General features: G+C 37.4%; 2 protein-coding genes across 4 annotated transcripts in view; one reads left to right on the forward strand and one right to left on the reverse strand.

Moving 5' to 3' along the window:
• Window positions 1-8,565: 8,565 nt before the first annotated feature.
• LOC127499064 (acid phosphatase type 7) lies at window positions 8,566-20,299 on the reverse strand. Of its 3 annotated transcripts, none has more exons than XM_051869170.1 (15): window positions 20,126-20,299; window positions 19,655-19,694; window positions 19,302-19,402; window positions 19,002-19,202; window positions 17,779-17,961; window positions 17,615-17,640; window positions 14,904-15,001; window positions 14,267-14,329; window positions 13,973-14,087; window positions 13,691-13,804; window positions 12,356-12,422; window positions 11,658-11,725; window positions 10,861-10,932; window positions 9,848-9,985; window positions 8,566-9,474 (listed from the first exon to the last, which is right to left on the reverse strand). In XM_051869170.1, exons 3-15 carry the CDS (start codon window positions 19,396-19,398, stop codon window positions 9,409-9,411), a joined length of 1,308 nt encoding a protein of 435 aa, XP_051725130.1. In that variant the 5' UTR covers window positions 19,399-19,402; window positions 19,655-19,694; window positions 20,126-20,299; the 3' UTR covers window positions 8,566-9,408. The 3 variants fall into 3 exon arrangements, with proteins under 3 accessions (XP_051725130.1, XP_051725131.1, XP_051725132.1); XM_051869171.1 differs by having other exon boundaries at window positions 19,302-19,448; window positions 20,126-20,222; XM_051869172.1 differs by having other exon boundaries at window positions 19,644-19,694; window positions 20,126-20,173.
• A 492-nt stretch (window positions 20,300-20,791) lies between these two features.
• The window catches only part of LOC127499067 (ER membrane protein complex subunit 7-like), a 3,754-nt gene continuing 2,640 nt past the window's right edge, over window positions 20,792-21,905 (forward strand). Inside the window, exons 1-2 of the mRNA XM_051869175.1 lie at window positions 20,792-21,173; window positions 21,890-21,905. The exon at window positions 21,890-21,905 is cut by the window's right edge and continues 104 nt beyond it. Of these exons, the coding sequence (XP_051725135.1) occupies window positions 20,947-21,173; window positions 21,890-21,905 (243 nt within the window). The 5' untranslated portion in view covers window positions 20,792-20,946. The remainder of the gene's footprint in view (window positions 21,174-21,889) is intronic.

Genomic DNA, 21,905 nt, shown 5'->3' on the forward strand with positions numbered 1-21,905 from the left:
AAAAAAAAAAAAAACCCTGAGAAACATAAACTCAAAATGAATGAGGTCTACAATCAATCAGCAGAAATATATTAAGGTGAGGCAGAATGAGGCAGAATTGAGATTTTTTCAGAACTGTTCAGAAGTTATAAGCACCAAAACCAAAAAAAAAAAAAAAAAACCCCTCAATTTTTCATATCTCCTGACCACTAGGTGGCACTGTGCCAAAACTGTACAGGTAACCTCAGGTCATGGTTGTCATAACACACACCAAGTTTGGGCAGAATAGGCTAAAGGTTTGCGGTGATATAGCCTCACATCCATTTTGGCGTGTTGTTTGTAGAATTTGTTCTCATTTTAATTGAAAACCGTTTGACGAATTGATGTTTTTTTTCTGTCCGCAAGGTCTGAGGATGATCGGATTCAATTTTCGTGATAATCAGAGCAACGGTCTTGGAGGAGTTCGATAAAGTGTGTTTTTAAAGAAAATCAAAATGACGGAGAGGAAGTTCGGATGACTGTGGTAAATTGATATCTATGTTCAATCAAAAGCTATTAGCATTTTTTGAAATTTCATTATAATTCTCGACCATAAGGTGGCGCAGCCCTGAAACTATATGAATACCTTCAGGGCATGGTGCCGATGACACTTTATCATGCGTTCATAAAATATAGCATTTTACGGCAAAATTTAAAATGGCTGATATGGGAAAATTGGATATTGTTTGACTTGGCATGCTATACCAATTCTAAAGAGACCAATTTTGTGATTTTTGTGAAGACCACTAGGTGGAACTGTGCTGAAACTGTGCAGGTAGCCTCAGGTCATGGTTATCATAACACACACCAAGTTTGTTCGCATGTTTGTCAAGAACGGTTTGATGAATCAACTTGATTTCCATGTTTTTCTGTTGCCATTGTCTTAAGAAGACCTGAGCCAATTCTGGTGAAAATCAGACGAACCGTCTAGGACGAGTAGGTTTTTCAGAAAATTCAAAATGGCGGAAAACTTTGAGTTAGAGACTCCAAAATTGCTAGGGCTAATGCTTGGACTGTCCTCTATCTGTGAGCCAAATTTCACAACTATGGGCTGCCACAGACTTCAAGAGCGGAAGAAGTTTGCGTGGCCCCTAAACACAAAACCTGTGCTAACTGAAAGAAAACAAGTTGACAAAAAGATTGAATCCAATATTTGATTATAATACATTACAATAAGAGATTTACCAGCAATTTAAAAGGCGGGTCATTTTTGACCCGGAACACCAAATTAGGTAAAGGATCTCCAGCACAGCACAAGTAAACACTTAATTTTGTTATAAAACTAAACTAATTTTAGGACTCATGAGTCACACTGAAGTGAAGCTGGTGAAAAACAGCTCAAATAAACACTCTTCACATCCATTTCACCCTGAGATCATGATATTGAGGAAAAGGCCACATTAAACATGCATGAACACATTTGGAGATGGTCGAAAAGCAAGCGCTTGTGTAACAGCACATCTGTCACCATGGAAACAGCACAACATCAGCACAACAAGCGCTCGTCTACCGTAAACGTCCTCCGCAGATTTGATTATTTCATGTGTTTTCCATCTTTCTTTGAGCGACAGTGGCTGTTGCGCGGTGCACGTTTAGAGATAAAGATGCTGGGAGTGAATGTGACACAAGCAGCTGCTTCATCTCACTGGCTGTAATCTCCCAGAATTCCTTCACTCCGACGCAACAGCTTCCGGCTCTTCCTTTCATGGGCATGACAGCGAGCGGAAACGGATTTTAAGAGCTGTGAAATTTGTTTAGTCGTGTCTTTGAGCATTTGGGTGGTGTACTGTGGTATTTGACTGACACAATGCAGTGCGATCACACCGGACTGAGACACATATTCATTTTTCTACACACATATGCATGTTTGCAATCACACACAAACACTTTACATCTGCTGCTCTGGTAATTTGTTCAAGCTCAAGCACAAGTAAATCAGTATAGAAATATTAAGACATTATTTTTCCTTTATACCAGTCTATGACATGAATGAATTCAACTTGAACTGTTCAAAGTACAGATAATGTCATAATATATTACAAGCGGACCGAAAACCCTAAAAAAAAGTTTGTTGGTTCCAAACGAACTCTGTTGCGCTTCAACTGAAATATGAACAGACCAAAGACATCTGAAGGAACAGTAAACAGGATGTGGTGACCCTAAAAAGGACCGAATGCTCAAGCACACCTGCGCTGTGTCCCAAATCAAATACTTCTCTACTATACAGTATGCGAAAAACAGTACGCCAAAAGAGTAGTATGTCCGAATTCATAGTAAAAACAGTAGGTGAAAGTCCCCGTATGATCTGCTACTTCCTCTGAGATTCTGGAGTGTGCATTCGATGGACACTTTACTATCCCATGAGGCCACAGGACAGGATTTATGAATGCCGGTGAAGCGACGCAACTGACGCCTGTAGGTCACGTGATAATGACAACGTGGCGGATGTAGAACGTCTGGATTTCATTCATACTATATAGAACATACTTTTTTAATGGTCGTCTGAACCGCGTCTCCTCGCAGCAGATCTTCGTTTGAGTTCCTGATGCTGTTTTACTCCTTTACACATTTTCTCAGCTGGTAACAATACTATCATATCTTTGCACAAACAATGAGTGCATTTAGTAAGATCTGTCACAAAATATATGTCATAAAAGCCTTTTTTTTTATATATATATATCTCACATTGCTCATGGCAGAAGTTGAAGATTTCTCAACTTTTCAAGCGCCAACGCAGGCGTCAGCCAATCAGATCACAGAAGCTAGCCAATTGCGTTCATGCAACACCAGAAGGTAATGTGATTGGCTGTTGTACTATGACGGTTGCGTCTGCTCAAGCTTTAGACACGCCCTCCGTCAAGCGTTGACACCGACACCACGTGTGAATGCAGCGTAAGCGAATAAGGGCTAAATGTGTCTTTTTTGGTCCGGACCAAAAGAACCAAGAGAGGTTCCAGGTGTGAACACAGCCTGAGTTTATGTTGAACTACTAAAACTAAATGAACTAAAACTAAAAAAAGAAAACTATGTAAACATACTTAAAAACTAATAAAAATGACAAAAAACAAAAAAAAAAATTTTGAAACTGAAATAAAAATGAATTAATGCTATATACTGTACACTATGTTGCCAAAAGTATTGGGACACCCCTCCAAATCACTGAATTCAGGTGTCCCAATCACTTCCATGGCCACAGGTGTATAAAATCAAGCACCTAGGCATGCAGACTGCTTCTACAAACATTTGTGAAAGAATGGGTCGCTCTCAGGAGCTCAGTGAATTCAAGCGTGGTACCGTGATAGGTTGCCACCTGTGCAATAAGTCCATTCGTGAAATTTCCTCACTACTAAATATTCCACGGTCAACTGTTAGTGGTATTATAACAAAGTGGAAGCAATTGGGAACAACAGCAACTCAGCCACGAAGTGGTAGGCCACATAAAATCACAGAGCGGGGTCAGCGCATGCTGAGGCACACAGTGCGCAGAAGTCGCCAACTTTCTGCAGAGTCAATAGCTACAGACCTCCAAACTTCGTGTGGCCTTCAGATTAGCTCAAGAACAGTGCGTAGAGAGCTTCATGGAATGGGTTTCCATGGCCGAGCAGCTGCATCCAAGCCTTACATCACCAAGTGCAATGCAAAGCGTCGGATGCAGCGGTGTAAAGCACGCCGCCACTGGACTCTAGAGCAGTGGAGACGTGTTCTCTGGAGTGACCAATCACGCTTCTCTGTCTGGCAATCCGATGGACGATTCTGGGTTTGCCAGGAGAACGGTACTTGCCTGACTGCATTGTGCCAAGTGTAAAGTTTGGTGGAGGGGGGATTATGGTGTGGGGTTGTTTTTCAGGGGTTGGGCTTGACCCTTAGTTCCAGTGAAAGGAACTCTTAATGCTTCAGCATACCAAGACATTTTGGACAATTTCATGCTCCCAACTTTGTGGGAACAGTTTGGGGATGACCCCTTCCTGTTCCAACATGACTGCGCACCAGTGCACAAAGCAAGGTCCATAAAGACATGGATGAGCGAGTTTGGTGTGGAGGAACTTGGCTGGCCTGCACAGAGTCCTGACCTCAACCCGATAGAACACCTTTGGGATGAATTAGAGCAAAGACTGTGAGCCAGGCCTTCTCACCAACATCACTGCCTGACCTCACAAATGTGCTTCTAGAAGAAAATTCCCATAAACACACTCCTAAACCTTGTGGAAAGCCTTCCCAGAAGAGTGGAGGCTGTTATAGCTGCAAAGGGTGGACCAACTCCATATTAAACGGATTAAGAATGGGATGTCATTAAAGTTCATGTGCACGTAAAGGCAGGCGTCCCAAAACGTTTGGCAATATAGTGTATATGGCTAAATATAAAAAAAAAAAATAAAAAAAAATAAAAAAAAATCAACTAATACAAATGACAAAAGCACATAAAATTACTAAAAAAAAAAAAAAAAAAATTAAATTAAAAAAATAAAATTTATTGAACATTTAATTAAAATTCAAATTGCAAATTAAGCAAATTCAAAATATTAATAAACACTATAACAGCAAATAAATAATACTAAAACTCGAACTCATCTGCTTGAGTTGTGGGGAACAAAAGCACCCACAGCAAACACATGCTCGTCTGACAGAAGAAGATCTGAATGAAAGCAGACTGAGTTACATAATGTTTCTCTGTGACAGATTCACTGCAGTTTGCTTTCTGAAATCATCAAAATAATAGAAAACAGCTTCTGGTTTGACAGAGAGCTGATGGTCTGAAGGAGATGGGCTGATGGAGGAAACACATGTGTGCTGATGGGCATTTCTGGAATAGTTCTTCTGTTCTGACTCTTGCCATACCGGAGAGATTCAGATGACACTAGACATCTTACTAGGCTCTCAGCTTTCAAATTCTGTCAGTTTTATCATGATAAATGTGTTTTCGTGGCTCTTTAATGTGTGATGTAGCGCACATGAACCGATCATCTCTTCCTCTTTACTACTAGTTACAGCACCAAATAAACATGAATGAACATCAGAAGGAATCTTGAAAGATTCAGAACAACTTACTGAAATAAATCATGTCTCATGTAATCGATCGATCAGTGTTTCAACCGCAGAAAGACGTCAATACCTAGACACCTGATATATATCCAAATGTAACTGATATTGAATCAAAAGCTTGTGAATCAGAATCAAAATGATTCGTGTCAGTACTCAAAGTGAAGCGGATGAAGGTACCTGACACAGGCTGCAGTGACTCTACTGAGACAGAAGATGAAGATCTTGAGGGATTTTTGTCAGATCCCAAGCTTCACGGCAGAGCGGCTCATGATCTGTGGATCTCTGAGCTCCTGTCAAAAGTGATGAGATCTTTTTACTCATTCAAGATCTTTAAACGCAGACAATCAGCTGGACCTTTACACCTGAGCCGCGAGCAGATGCTCGTCTCAGAGGAAAGGTCTAATCTCACCATTGTGACCACCGGCGTGTTGTTTTTGGGCGGTGAATATCAGATGTTCTGGAGAGCGTTTCATCCCAATCCCTGCGTGACTCACAGGAAACCAGTGCAGATAAACGCCAGACGACCAGATGGGAAAAAAACCTCTGCAGAGACTCTCACTCAGGGTTATTATCATCATGTACTAGAATTAAAAGCTTGAAATAAAATAAACGTTAATTGAAATCAAATAAAATGTCAAAAAAAAAAAAAAACTTGTTTTATTTCAGCTAGTTTCCAAGGCAGGATTTCTTATTTTTGTTTAGTTTAACTTGAAATACTAAAATAACTGAAATAAAATTTAATAAAAAATATTTAGACAGAGACAAAATAATAATAAAAATGAGAAATACATAAAACTAAAACTTTAACTAAAATGAAAAAGGAAAATATAAGAATAAAAATTCAAAATATTAATAAAAACTATAATAGTATATCAATGAAAAAATATAGACGTTACAAAATAATTATTAAAAACAAAAAAAAACAACAAAATGACCAAAACTTTAACTAAAACTAAAATAAAATGATTAATACCTAATTACAAATATTAATAAGGACTGTAATAGTATATCAATGAAAAATACAGTATATAGACATGTTTAAAAATAATAAAAACAACAAAAAAACAACAAATTTAACTAAAATTAAAAAGGAAAATTTAAAAATAAAACTCCTTCGAAATATTAATAAAAACTATAATAGTATATTAGTGATACTAAATCAACACTGCAGTTTAGATTGTTTCCGTCCACATCTGAAAGTATCAGAATCACATCATTACTGTAATCAATCAATCAATCAATCAATCAATCAAACAATCAAAAGTATTTCTGTCTTGTTTTCCAGCACAAATATCTGAACATTCTTAAATCAAGACACATTTACTGGAGAAGAGAAATGACTGAAGATATTAAAGTCTTATTTTCTGAAAAAAAAAAGTCAAAATGAAGTGAGTTTGTGCTGAAAACAAAAAAACAAGTGGGGTCAGAAAAATAAACTTGTTTTCACTTTGAATTAAGTTAATTTTTCTGACCCCACTGGTGGATATTTTTTTCTTGTTTTAAGCACAAGCTCTTTCAATTGTGATATTTTTTCATAAAACAAGACTTGTTATCTTCATTTATTTTGCTTCTCCAGTAAATGTATCTTGATTTTAGAATGTTTAGATATTTGTGCTGGAAAACAAGACAGAAATACTGAGGAAGGCGGTCATTTTTTGCAGTGTCATTTCACCAATATGCCACAAAACTGCTGTTTTCATTGAAATTCATATTCCACACACGTTTTCCACGCAGTGAAGATGTAAACACACACGTCAGCAGCAGCACATACTGTGGTGGTTTATCCTTTCCCAGCATGCCTGTGTGTCTACGGCAGGAACGTTTCAGAAGTGAAAACACAGAAGAAGAATCGCCACAAAACATCAGCTGGTTAGGAACATCTAGAGAAGAAAACTTCTGAGGAATGAGTTTCATTTTCATCTAATGATGGAGAAACACAAACCACCAGAAGTGCGTCTCTCCCTCGGGAATGTTTTGAGTGAGAGAACGTGGTGAAACACACACAAACACACTTCACGTCTCGCTACAGTTGCCATATGTTTCCTCAAGCTCGAGATGTTTGTTTTTTTGAGGACACTCACTTCATCTGCTGCTCCTCGTCCTTAACTCTTTCACGCATAGAGGTCACTACAGTGGACAGCTATTTGAAAAGCATTTTCTTGCATATGCATGGGTTTTGAAGGCACATCAACCTCTACAGTGGACCCTAGTGTATCATCCTATACATTGCCACCACGTGGCAAGCTGATTTTTTCCTCACTCCAAACCAGTTGCTCTGGAATATCCATCCATTCCTTCTATCCTAGGAGACTCTTGCAGATAAAAAAATGTTGTTTTCAAGCAATATCAAGCAATATCTAATGAGTCATATCACAGCTGAATTTTCCAAGTATTGTTCCAAGATTGGGAGGAAATTCTGATTAATCATCTGTCCACTAAATTGGACATCATGCATCAATAGCTATATTTCAGCTACAATTCATACTATTACTCTGACTGTTGTTTTTGAAAATACTTCATCTGCAGTAACTTTTTTGACAGTAAATAAATCTATTTGTTATTAGAATGTAATTTGCATTAACATCAAAAAAGTAATGTGAGTACATACGTAATGTACAAACTTGTAATGCGTTACTTTACTCGTTACATCAAAAAGTAATCTGATTACGTAATGCACGTTACTTGTAATGCGTTGCTTTACTCGTAACATCAAAAAGTAATCTGATTACATAATGCACGTTACTTGTAATGCGTTGCTTTACTCGTAACATCAAAAAGTAATCTGATTACGTAATGCACGTTACTTGTAATGCGTTGCTTTACTCGTTACATCAAAAAGTAATCTGATTAAGTAATGCACGTTACTTGTAATGCGTTACTTTACTCGTAACATCAAAAAGTAAACTGATTAAGTAATGCACGTTACTTGTAATGCGTTACTCGTAACATTTGGTCATTATTTACTCTCTCGTTCCAAACACATACGCTGTTAGTAAAGACGTTTTAAAAACTATTTTTTAAATTACATATTTTGTTACAATTTCACTTCTATATATGTTATGAAAGAAAATGCTATTGATCTTATTGTGAACAATTCATCTGTGCATTCGTTTAACTTCTTTCAGTTTATTTGAACTTCAGCCCTTCAGAAATCAGCCCTTAAGAAAGAGGTTTTAAACTGAATTAAAGTATACTTTTACACTGTATACGTGGCAGCTCAAGCGTTCTGTTTTCTAGACGCCATGTGGAACAGAGTAATATGAAATTAACTCAATAATGTGAATCAGTCCTGAGCGAAAGCTCTTCTCCTGCTGATCTGCATTAACCACAAATATGGCCGTGTTGCGCAACACACTTAGAGTCACTTTAAACACCGCTCACATCTGTATTAGCCGAAACAGATCGCTTATCTTCATCCTGAAGAACTGAAACAACAACCTGATGTGTCTGGAGGAGTTTACCCTGGTAAAACACCATCAGCTCCTGTGATTCTCAAACAGACACCAGTTATTGTGACAAGATGAATTTATTAAAGCTTATTGTGAAGTTCAAAGCAGCCGCATGTGGAGGAAATCTATTCAAACCCCAGCGAGACAAATATTTCCTCGAATTGTTCACACAGAAGATGTTGTTGTTGAAGACATTGTTTTTCTATGAAAGCGTGCTATTGTAGTATATAATTGAGAAAATAAAATGAGATACTATTACATTAGTATCTTGTTATCATTGGTAGTCTTTTGCAGCATCTCACATAAAACAGTGATATAAAAACACGGCACTCAAGTAAAAAAAAAGGTGTTTAACTTTTAGTTTTCTGAAAAATATGTATCTAGAAAAAAAAGTGTTCTGTGTGAATGGCCCCTTATAAAGCAGCATACTGTCATAAAATGCTGTCTATGTAGGCAGCTCACTAGGTTTTGGAACAGTTTTCATAGTTTAAAAAAAATCATGTAGATTACATACAGTACTTTATCATCTTACTAAAGTATAATCATTTACAAGTTAGATCAAGGAAGACATAAATGTTCATTCAGTCCATCCAATTAAAGACCTTAAAAAACACTGTAATCAATCAGACTGTGATGTTTATATCCTGCTGTGAAGTGACAGGGTTTCCCGTGAGATTCTGAAATAATCCAGTGCAGAATCAGCGGTTTAAATCTGTCTGGAAGGGGTTTGAAGAATTGTCTCCACTTCAAACTCAAAACACATGTGTTCCTGTAAGATCTTTAGAAGGACCTTGACGTTAGATCTTCGGGTCCCTCGTTTGGTTGATTACAGCTAAAGTGCCTCTCACCGTTGATTGGGTTTCAAAGTGTTTCCTGAGAGAGAGAGAGTGTGTTTGGATCTTCAGTGCCAGGCGTCCGGTCCGTGTTTCTCCTTCACCAGCGTGATCTGATCTATCACTTTTCCATACTGCAGACAGAGTCAGAGCTTTAGATGTCACACATATGAACTTTAAAGTCAGCATGAAATCATATTGCAGTATGATTTATCGGTGCACATCATTATTGTGTTAAATTCATGTTCCTCATAATCTTGAATCAGAATATCTTCTCCTCCCTCTTGCAACATCTCTTCTCTTCTCTGATAACGAGGGCGGGGCAACCTGTCACTCACATGAGATCCACCAATAGCAAACCACAACCATCCAATCAATTCCCCACACACAAAATCAAGCCCCGCCCTACATTTGTTCTTGTTTGCGAAGCAGTTTCACTCTGGTATATGGCACAATAGAGAAGGAAAGAGTGTTTCACACTGACTTTAAGTGAGTTGAAGGTGTTACCTGGTCGTCAGACACCTGCTCCAGGTACAGGTGTGTGGAGTTGATCAGACGCATGCGTGTGTAGCCGTAATCTGTGCTTCTGAACGCGCTCCAGTCTCGAGGTTTAGGGATGAAGCCGTCGTGTTTTTCTCGACATCCCTGATGAAACAAATTCACAGGCTGTGAAAATTGTGCAGCGAACAACACAATGCACCGGATACTGTATCCCACAATGCACTTGACCTCCTATTTGCAGTGTAACGAATGAGCTGGAACTGATTATTTTAATGCAAAATTCAATTTAAGGCAAGACACTACAGGCAAAACCAGTGTTTTTCATGCACTGGTCAGTTTTGAGAGAGATTTGGCTTTTCATAACTAGTGGAAAGAAAGCGAGTGTTCATTTTATTTGCTTCTGTGGATTTCAATCTCTTTAAAGGCGTCAGAAATCTCCACTTCAGCAGCTTTACACACATCAAACTTTACACTTTTATTCATATCTATATTCTGAAGGGTTCTTCACATATCATTTACCTGATTTATACAACATTTCAAACCTAAAAACATGGTGAAAATGTATTATTTATATCTGTTTACAGTATTTTCTGATATATGGAGTGATAAAAAGAGAAATCCAGAATCCCTAATGTCAGAACAACAATTATGAACCTGGCTTTATCCAATGTTCACATTTCTGTTCTGGAAATACATGCAAATTAGTGCATATTTAATTAGATAATGCCTCATTTGCATATTTAAACAACATTAAAAACACAATGTAATGCATGTAATCAATCAGCTGGGAAAGTACGGTGATATCTATTAGTTCAGTTTTTTCTCTATTCACATGTAGTTTCTTGCCTTAAAATGCAAAACAACCAAGATGGCACCTGGACATGGAACATGATGAGGTCATGTGACAAAAAATAAGTAATAAATGTTTATTGTTGCACAACATGTGCTGCGTCACACACTATCTTTATTAAACAGTATGCAGTGTTTCTGATGTTGTGTTTCACACTGATGATACTCACGGCTGAACCTGTGATTATGTGAACGGGCGCTTTAGGATTCACATACGGCTCTTCAGAGCTCCCGTTAAACACCTGCAAGACACAAAAACACACAGATCTGCAGTTACTGCGGTTTAAAGTGCCCCATTATGCTATCGTAAAGGTTCCTAATATAGTTTTGTCGTCTCCTACAACAGGTTTACATTCATCCAAGGTCAAAAACACTTTAGTTTTCTCATAATATCCACTGCAGCATCAGCTCTTTTCTCTCAGTGTCTGAAACAGTTCGTTCAAAGATTCGGTCTCTCTAAACCCCGCCTCTCTGAGAGCTGCTCTGCTATGATTGGTCGGAAACCAAACGCTCATTATCATATCTGAATCTCAGCTCTTGATTCACAGTGATTCGAACAGTAACAGTTTTACCGTATCAATCTCATCAAAGTGGATTTACTTTGGCAGCAGAAAACAGCGTCTTCTCGATATGAACAACACGAACCAAACTCTTCCAGTCTCAGATACAACTACAGTGATTGAGGGCGGGGCAAAGAGATGCTGTTCACCGACAGCCAATGGGGTGACATTATGTAAATTAGTTACAAACCTACACAGGTTCAGCAGGAAGTGAGACTGAATTACTGACGACTCGTTTCAGTTCAGAATCACTTCTTTCTTTTAGGAGACAAAAACTCCATTTATCTTTGAAACTTTGTAGAGCTTTTACCTTCACAAACCGCTCTATTACACACTGTATGAACGGGAATATCCCAAAAGCAATAATAGAGATACAGATCAGTTCAGTGATGTCAACATGTGATTACCTTGTAATCGTACACAGGCCAGAGTCTCTCATAGGTGTGTTCATGAGCCCACAGCTCCAGATCCACTCCTGCAAACATAAACATAAATATCAAAACTCACACACAGATGCAGTTTAGGCTCGTCAGCGTAATCATTCAGCTCATCAGAATCATTAAAGGTTCATTATCAGACCAACATGTGCAGCTGAAACACTGTCCTGTCATATGGGTGAAAACTATTACATATCATTATACTTCCCAGTTTACTGAAATGTTGTTTAAATATGCAAATGAGGCAGTATCCAATTAAATATGTACTCATTTGAATACATTTCCAGAACAGAAATGTGAACATTGGATGAAGCCAGATTCATAATTCTTGTTTGATTTTGTTGACATATTAGAGATTCTGGATTTCTCTTTTTATCACTCCATAAATCAGAAAATACTGTCAATAGACAGAAAATAATACATTTTCACCATGTTTTTAGGAGTAAAATGTTGTATAAATCAGGCGAATTATATGAACAAACCTTCAGAATATAGATATGAATAAAAGTGTAAAGTTTGGTGTGTGTAAAGCTGCTGGAGATTTCTGACGCCTTTAAAGAGATTGAAATCTACAGATGCAAATGAAATGAACACTCGCTTTCTTTCCAGTAGTCTGAAAGAAGACACATTAAAGAAGCAAAACAGCTCAAAATCTCAAGGCCTCTCACCGTACTGATAGAATAAATCCTCCAGTCCAGGAGCAGCAGGTTTCGTGTCATTGCGTCCGATTCGGACCTGAAACGGGACAATAGATCGGTCAGACAGCATTAAACAGACATTAAACTGAGGCGGTTTCACTGATCCCAATTGTCTGATGCACAATTAACACAAAAACACTGACTAGATTAATTCATCTTCCTGTCGTCAGTGTGAACAGGTTTAGATCAGAAAACAAAGTCACGTATACAAGATCACAGACTACTCCCTGATTTGACCGTATACAATATGATCTTCATCACATTAAATCAGGAAGATAATCAGAGTATTTCCAGACACTTAGTAGCGACAAGATATCCTTCAGAAAACCTCTTTAAAATGTTCTTATGCAAAGCTGCAAACGTTTCTGAAATGTGATTGTTTAGATCTTTATCATCTCAAAAAATATGTAGGATTTACTTTAAAACTGCTAGCAAATTTCACAAATAATTACAAAGAAAAGGTAAGTAACACACTGAATTAAACATGAATTTTTGAAGTAGAAAGACTGAAATTGTATTTTCTTGTATTTTTACAGTGTAGATCATTATGTGACAACAGCAAATCCTACTAAAGCAACCTTCTGCAGTCTTAAAGTGCCACTATTATGCTTTTTCATATATATTCCCTTTCATGCAGTGTGTAATAGAGCTGTTTGTGAATCAAAGATCAAAGATAAATGGAGTTTTTGTCTCCTAAAAGAAAGAAGTGATTCTGAACTGAAACAAGTCGTCAGTAATTCAGTCTCACTTCCTGCTGAAACTATGTAGGTTTGTAACTGATTAGCATAATGCCAGCCTATTGGCTGCTGGTGAACAGCGTCTCTTTGCCCCGCCCATGTCAAGAAGACGCTGTTTTCTGCTGCCAAAGCAAATCCACTTTGATGAGATTAATACGGTAAAACTGTTACTGTTCGTATCACTGTGAATCAAGAGCTGAGATTCAGATATGATAATGAGCATTTGGTTTCTGACCAATCAGAGCAGAGCAGCTCTCAGAGAGGCGGGGTTTAGAGAGACCGAATCTTCTAACGAACCGTTTCAGACACTGAGAGAAAAGAGCTGATGCTGCAGTGGATATTATGAGAAAACTAAAGTGTTTTTTGATCTTAGATGAATGTGAACCTGTTGTAGGAGACCTGCAGAACAAAATTAGGAATCTACAATAGCATAATAGGGGCACTTTAATAAATCCGAGAGTAGAAATTAGGACAACCACCGCAGGACGGTCAGATGAGAAAGAACTGAAAGAGATTCTGTGGTGAAGCATGAACGTTATCAGCAGATTTGCTCTTGTCAGACACATACGTAGCTCTGAAATTGTGTGCAGTCGTCTTTGTCGTCGTTGGAGCAGTACATGGGTCTGTGTCCCATCGTGATGATCCACGGCCGCTGCGCTCGGTTCTCAGGACGGTTCGCCTCCTGAACCACACAAACACAACACTATTATAACACACACGGTAAAACAGAACACCACGTTTCATTTGTTGAAGTTAGTTAAACACACACATTGCTCAACTAATGGGATTTTATAGTAAAGTGTTGATTGTGAGAATAAAATCGATCTCAGCAGCATCTCTGTGTTTGTACCTCGAGATCCGTCCGCAGCCACTCGTACTGTCTGAAGATCAGATCAAGGCCGTATTCCAGATAGAAATAGACTTCAGTGGAAAAGGAGATGATATGAGCGGGACCGACGTTCCAGCTACACACACACACACACATTGATAAACAAGCTTCATTTTTTAGAAAGTGATTGTGCAAACGTTAAATGTTTCTTCAGACCGGCAGAGCTGGACTCGTTGTCCTCTCTGTGTTTAAAGCAAAACCTCATCTAAAATAAAATAAAATATAATATAATAAAAATAAATAGAGCACTCGTACCTGTACCACAGATTCTCTGTGTGTCCCGGCATGCTAAAACGATTCCGGTAGTGGGAGAAATTACTGGAAGAATAAACACAGACAGAAAATCACAGACTGAAAACCACAGCTGAAGACGCGAGCGCTGCTCATCATGAGAAACAAACACCAGTGAGGAACAGAAGAGCGCTCTCGTGTTTCATTCGGTCGTAAACATGAGTGACGGTCAGTCCTGGGTGAGATACGGGTGTGTGTTTAAACACAGACAAATTCAGGGTCAGTGAACGGAGAGAGTGGGGTCAAAGGTTAAGAGGTCAGGGGGGGTTCAGGATCATTTCCGTCGTGCTGATATGGATGTACTGAGACCACGCTGGAGTCATAAGGTCAGGGCTAGGAAAACAACAGGCCTCTGCAGATGTTTGCTGCATTACAAGGAAAAATTACAGCCTAAAACCCACTTCCACCCATAACTAATCACATCTATCAATGTTCCTGAGAGTTATTGAGTCAGTGCACAGGTTTGTGCTTCCCTCCAGTGGTCAGTCGTCAAACTGCACACGTGAGCAGCAGACCAGTTCACTAAAACCATGAAACAGTTTTTGAGCGAAGTCTCTTCTGCTCAGATGAGGTTTAGGTTAAGAGCAGGTTCAACACTCACAAAGCCCACTCATGGTTTCCTGGACAGGTCATATAAGGAGTGTAAGCAGCGATGGACTGGATCTGCTTCATGAACTCATCACCGATCCTGCCATTGTCCTGAGCGAACACACACACACACACACACACACACACACCAGTCATCAGATAATCAACACAATACTGAACATCATCAACAACACTGAACCTGTAAGATTCTTTGAATTATGTGTCATTAAGAGACCTCGATCAGAGCAGCATCATGAGGCTGAAGGACAGACTTAACGTGTTTTCAGTGGCATCCGCTGTAAAAAGCTGTATAACGCTCCTAGAAATTTTCCACAGCTCATGTTGCCTGTAGTTTGTTTTGTCTACTGAAATTTCTTGGAAAGATATTTTTGGAGTTTTTCGTCATCAGAACAATCCAAAAACACATGAAATGACAGCGCAACCCGCTGAAGAGATGTGTCTCTCCCTCACAGACTCGCTTTCATTCCCGTTAAAATCAAAGACGGCGCTGCTGTCAATAACGTCTATTGTAATAATATTAGTCTTGTGCTTGGGCAACAATCAAGAGGTGAACAATAAAAGCCGATAAAATGGACACTTGCTGAAAAATGGACACTTTTTACCAATATGAAATATATTTTTAACTGAAAAAAAATGGACACTTTTTTTTTACCAAAATGAAATATGTTTAACTGATAAAATGGACACTTTTAACCGATAAAAAATATATAACTAACCGATAAAACTGACACTTTTTAACCAATAAAATGGACACTTTTTTTAACTTATAAAATTGAGGTCTATAGTAATAATATTAGTCTTGTGCTTGGGCAACAATCAAGAGGTGAACAATAAAAGCCGATAAAATGGACACTTGCTGAAAAATGGACACTTTTTACCAATATGAAATATATTTTTAACTGAAAAAAAATGGACACTTTTTTTTTACCAAAATGAAATATGTTTAACTGATAAAATGGACACTTTTAACCGATAAAAAATATATAACTAACCGATAAAACTGACACTTTTTAACCAATAAAATGGACACTTTTTTTAACTTATAAAATTGAGGTCTATAGTAATAATATTAGTCTTGTGCTTGGGCAACAATCAAGAGGTGAACAATAAAAGCCGATAAAATGGACACTTGCTGAAAAATGGACACTTTTTACCAATATGAAATATATTTTTAACTGAAAAAAAATGGACACTTTTTTTTTACCAAAATGAAATATGTTTAACTGATAAAATGGACACTTTTAACCGATAAAAAATATATAACTAACCGATAAAACTGACACTTTTTAACCAATAAAATGGACACTTTTTTTAACTTATAAAATTGAGGTCTATAGTAATAATATTAGTCTTGTGCTTGGGTAACAATCAAGAGGTGAACAATTAAAGTTGATAAAATGGACAATTGCACAAAAATGGACAATTTGTAGCCATATAAAATGGACACTTTTTTACTGATATGAAATATATTTTTTAACCAGTAAAATGTATACTTTTTAACCTAAAGTGGACACATTTTAACCGATAAAATGACGCTTTTAGCCGATAAAAGGGATACTTTTTGACCGATAAAATTACACTTTTTAGCCGATAAAATTGACACTTTTTAACCGATAATATATTTTTAACTGAAAAAATGTACATTTTTTTTACTGATATGAAATTTATTTTTAACTATTAAAATGGACACTTTTCAACCAATAAAATGGAATCTTTTTAACCGATAAAAATGACACTTTTAGCCGATAAAATGGATACTTTTTGACCGATAAAATTACACTTTTTAAACAATAAAATTACACTTTTTAGCCGATAAAATTACACTTTTTAACCGATAAAATTACACTTTTTAGCCGATGAATGACACTTTTTAACCGATAAAATTACACTTTTTAGCCGATAAAATGGACATCATTTAACAACAAAATAAACACACTTAATGTGATATACACAGGTGGTCTTGGATAAAAGTGTCTGCTAAATGCATGATGTAAATGTAATGTAAATGAAACTGATCCATCATTGAGTTGATCTGGGAAGCCTCAGTCATGACAGAACTCAAACCAGATCCATCTATTTTCCAGACAGCCAGCGAGACACTTACATAACCATAATTGAACTCAAATCCAGTGATTTTGGGAATATTGTGGTTGGGCCATTATGAGTTGTTGGGTTTCTGTTGCTCTAATGAGTTTCCAGACGCTCTCTGTGCTTCTGCTGAAGGTTTGAACACACTGAACCAGCAGAAATGGTTGTTTTTGTAGGTTTTGTCTCTGATTACGATGTTATAGGAAACACTATATTGGAAACCTGTATGACTTTCTTTCTTCTGAGCAACATAAAAGACAATTTGAGAAATGCCTCAGTGTTTTTTTCATACAATAAAATGTCAATGGGGTCCCATTTTGCTTCAAAATATCTTCTTTTACAGGTCTGAATGACATGAATGTAGATGAAAACAGAACGATCATGTTTGTCTGAGCTGTGCCTATAACTGTCAGTGTCAAAGAGAGAACGGAAACTATCATGGAAAATAAATTAGGACATTTTTGGTGCAAAAAATGATATAAAACGGCTTTAAAAAAAAATCATGCAGACTTTATTTATGTGATCAGAATTTTGATGATCATCGTGGCACTGGATGCATGTGAACAAACGTCACGTTAACAGCCCTGGATGTGTGTGTGTGTGTGTGTTTCTTACCTCATACAGGTCATACGCAAAGTCCCCTGTGAAAACAATCACATGCTGTAATGCACTTTCACCACATGCACAAGCAAAACAAAACAAACCCAAAGCATCCAAACTGTCATTCTAATCTGCTCATGCTCAGTTCATCAAGTCTGAACGGATGTTTGGAGTCTCACCGACGTGCAGAATGACGTCGTACGTCCCCATCTGCGTCTCCTTCTGCAGTCGACTCAGAGACTGAGGGTTTTCATTGCCCATGTCACCGAACAGAGCGAACCTGGGGCTGAAACTCACGCTTTCATTCAGAGACGTGAAATAGAAGATGTCGCTCCAGCCGGCGTCACTGCCGCAGTGATACACTGAAACACACACATCGCCTTCAACACTGGGCTTCTCAAAGTCATAAAACATATATTTTATTTAAAAACAAATAAAAAATAGATTACGATAAAGATTAGATTAAAAAATTATAAAAATTTGATTGAAATAAGTAAATAAATGAGCAAATATTGATCATATTTTAGGGCTCTGTGGAAAAGTTTAGAGAAAAAATGTGTAAAAATGAAAAAAATATATATATATATATTTTCCTTAAAAATAAATAAAATAAAATTACAATAAATAAATAAATAAATAAATCAAGAATTAGGTTTAAAAAAGGATAAATAAAAATTTGATTAAAATAAGTAAATCAGTGAATAAATAATGCATTAATAATACAGTGCTGTATTGAGTAGAAAAAATTTAATAACTCACTTATAATTATTACCCAATATTTTCCAAATGATATCTAGACATATCAATAATATAGTTTTTTCACAATATTAAATTGTAAGATGGGGGTCCTTTGCATGAGGATGATCATATTTTAGGGCTCCGTGGAAATGTTTAGAGAAAAAATATATTTTATTTAAAAAATTAAAATGAGAGTACAATAAATAAAATATAAATAAATAATGCATCTAAAATACAGTGCTGTTATGAGTAGAAGTTTAATAATTCACTTAATAGAAATATTTTGCAAATAATATTTAGACAAATTTATAATATTATTAATTTTTCACAATATATTTTGGGGTCCCTCATGCGAAGATGATCATATTTTGGGGGTCCACTGAAATGTTTAGAGAAAAACAGCGTACAAATTTAAAATTAAAAGTACATTTTATTTAAAAATAAATAAAAATTAGATTACAATAAAATAATAAAAAATTGATTAATATAAATAATATAGTGCTATAATGAGTAGAAAAATATTTAAATTATATTTAAAATACTCAATATTTTGCAAATATATTATATATTCGTATGGATCCTCACACGAGACTGATGGTCATATTTTGGGCGTCTGCGGCATGTAAAAGACTGAAGGTGGTTGATGAACACGTATGAAGGTTACCGTATGAAACGGCGGGCGTCAGCTGGCTCAGCGTGACCCGGTGGATGTACACGGTTCTGAACTCCGGCCCTTCGTTAAGAAAGATGCTGGAGTTTCCTTTTGCCGTGTGACTGAAGAGCTTCCCGCCCCACACTCCGTACTCCACAACGCTCTCGGTTTTATTGACGGTGGTCCATGTGACCACCATAGAGTTCGAGACACCTGAGGACAGACGCATCATCATTGTCACATGACGTGACATCACTACTACACTCATCCTCTCTGACAGACAGCTGTCAATCATAAAGACTGAACTCTCACCTGGATATGAGATGTGCACCTGCTCAGGTTGAGTTCCTACGGGCGGCACGGCAGCGATCGAACCGCAGAGACACAGAAGCAGCAGAAGAGCCATCATTCATCTGATCAGACAGAGTCACATGAGGGTCACATGATCAGAGAACAGAGCTGAAGGTGTTGACAGAAGCAGGAAATGTTCCCATGATGTTTTTTTACAGGTTATGTAAATGTTACGACAAAAACATTCTTAAAATAATGTTTATGGAACGTTCTTACAGCATATTTGATATAATGTTGAGAGGAAACTGGGTCACAACTTCCTTAATGTCTGAATAATTTTATAAGTTATTAATTGCTCAAAACCTTTTCTTCACCTGATTTGCAGCACATCAGTTTGGATGGAGGTTAATCCACCTGTGACAAAAATGAGTTTATTCTCCATGACGTCATTCATAAATAGAAATAACACGCGACAGTAGTGGTCAAACACTAAAATATCCCAAATAAACATCTAAACAACCACTTAATACAGTATAAATTAACCTTAAATTAATAAAAACCACAAACAAAAAACAAAATAATGCAAATAAACTTAAATATGTATCTAAACAAACGCTAGAAACCATATGAATAACCCCGAAATTAATAAACACCCAAACAAACAGTGAAATAATCCTAATAATCTTAAATATGTATCTAAACAACCACTTAATACAGTATAAATAAACCCCAAATTAATAAACATTCAAACAAAAATCTCAGCTAAATAAATGAGCAGTTTTTAACCGACACAAACATTGAAAGATTACAGTTAAACTAACAAAATCGCAGCTGATTTCACAAACCTGTTAGTGTACTGTTTTGGTTTCCTCAAACTGCCTCAGTTCAGCTGATCACATGATCAGTGTTTGTCCCGTCAGATCACGTGACGCTCTTTCCCTCATGTGTGCAAGTGGCGACGTGCGCGCTCACGTATTTGTTTCGGTTTTGCCTTTTAATAAAAGGACAACAACAAAAGCTTTAATAACATTATCTGTTGTGTCGATACTTTCAGTTTATATCGTATTCGATCTCTTCTGTTTTTATTTTTATTTTCTCGCTGTTATTTGATACTGTCTGCATATTGTTTGAAGTATTCATAGCTCACAGCAGCGTATTTTCTCGCGCTATCATGGCTGTTGACTGTGATGATTGACAGCTGTCTGTCAGTGAGATCCGCGCGCGTAACAGTGACTCCTGGCGGCTGATCGCAGCATTGCAGCCTGTGTTTCAGATTAAAAAAAAAAAAATAGATTCACTACAGAAATTACATATTTTATTAAGTCGATTAATTAATAAAATTAACCGATAAAATTCCCCCCCGCAGGGAACGTTCAATAATGAGCTTATATTACCCGTTCAGAAACGAGCATCAAGACTTTTTGAGACGCAACACTTTCGAAACACATTTCCCTGGTGAACTAATGCAATAATCTCTGAAATAAAATTGTTGTTGTGAATAAAGTCGGCACGCGTTCTGTGACGTCATCACGCAGCGCAGCGCCTGTCAAACTTTGACAGCAGACAGTAATGCAAACCGTCACGTACTGATTTATTTTTATCCGAAAGCGACAACAGCAGCAGCTTTAACGAGCTACCGACGAAGCGGAAAACGTGAACCGATCCGATGAAGACGCGTGTGCGCGCGTGCGTTACGCTGCTGCTGCTGTTCGTGCTGCACGCGAGTTTCTCTCACGAGGACATAAAACTACTCGAAGACTACGAGACGTCAGAAGATCTGGATGTGAGGGTTCAGGTGTCGGGTCGAGCGGTGGTCCCGGGTGTCAGAGCTCAGGACTGGATCTGCTCTGCTCGGGTTCTGCTGGACGGAGACAAACACGTGGGATTCATCAGGTGCGTGAACGACATCAAAACAAATGTCATGCCTGAGACACGTGAGCGAGCGCGGATGACGGTGCATGTTATATGCAAATACCTTGCTACATGAATATGGTAATGATTCAGTACTATCCCAGCTAAGAGTTTTTGGTTCCCAGAAACTTTCTATTGGTTAGCCGGGAATTTTTCTTAACGTAAATCGAACGTTCCATTTAGTTTGCATAACGTTCCCCTCACATTCCCAGAATGTGCTTATGTGGTTCCCACAAAAAGGGAACCTTAGGGAAACATTCTGTGTTTGCAGACATCATCCCAACTAACAGAGAACGTTGTCAGAACGTTCTGGCAAGGTTCTTTCAAAGTTATGAACAAACGTTCTTAGAATAGAACGTTCGTTCAAAATTATCTGGTATTTAATAATGTTCTCAAAACGTTAGTACAAAAACATTCTTTATAGAAATGATTTTTCCGAAACGTTTTAGTTGGATGTTTGCCTAACGATTTTTAGAATGTTACTACATGTTTCGGAACGTTCAGAGAACATTCAAATGTAACGTTCCCACAATGTTTGCGGAATAAAATTGAATGTTTTCTTAATGATTGCATAAGCTGTTCAAAGAAGATTCATAAATAATGTTTTTATAACTGAATGGGAACGTTATCAAAACGTTCTTAGAGCATATGTTTGTTGGCCGGGATCACTGTACATTAGTATCCTGCTGTTTCTGCAGAGATGATGGAGGTTTC

The sequence above is a fragment of the Ctenopharyngodon idella genome, chromosome 17 (assembly GCF_019924925.1).
Source record: "Ctenopharyngodon idella isolate HZGC_01 chromosome 17, HZGC01, whole genome shotgun sequence".
Taxonomy (NCBI): domain Eukaryota; kingdom Metazoa; phylum Chordata; class Actinopteri; order Cypriniformes; family Xenocyprididae; genus Ctenopharyngodon; species Ctenopharyngodon idella.

Bases quoted from the DNA above. Each gene is read 5' to 3' on its own strand.
- LOC127499064 (XM_051869170.1), bottom strand. From the start codon at position 19,398: ATGATGGCTCTTCTGCTGCTTCTGTGTCTCTGCGGTTCGATCGCTGCC. The intron at 14,088-14,266 runs GTACGAGTGCTC...GTGTGTGTGTAG, and splicing joins ACAGAGAATCTGTGGTACAG to CTGGAACGTCGGTCCCGCTC. The intron at 12,423-13,690 runs GTATGTGTCTGA...GTCCCGTTTCAG, and splicing joins GCACACAATTTCAGAGCTAC to GTCCGAATCGGACGCAATGA.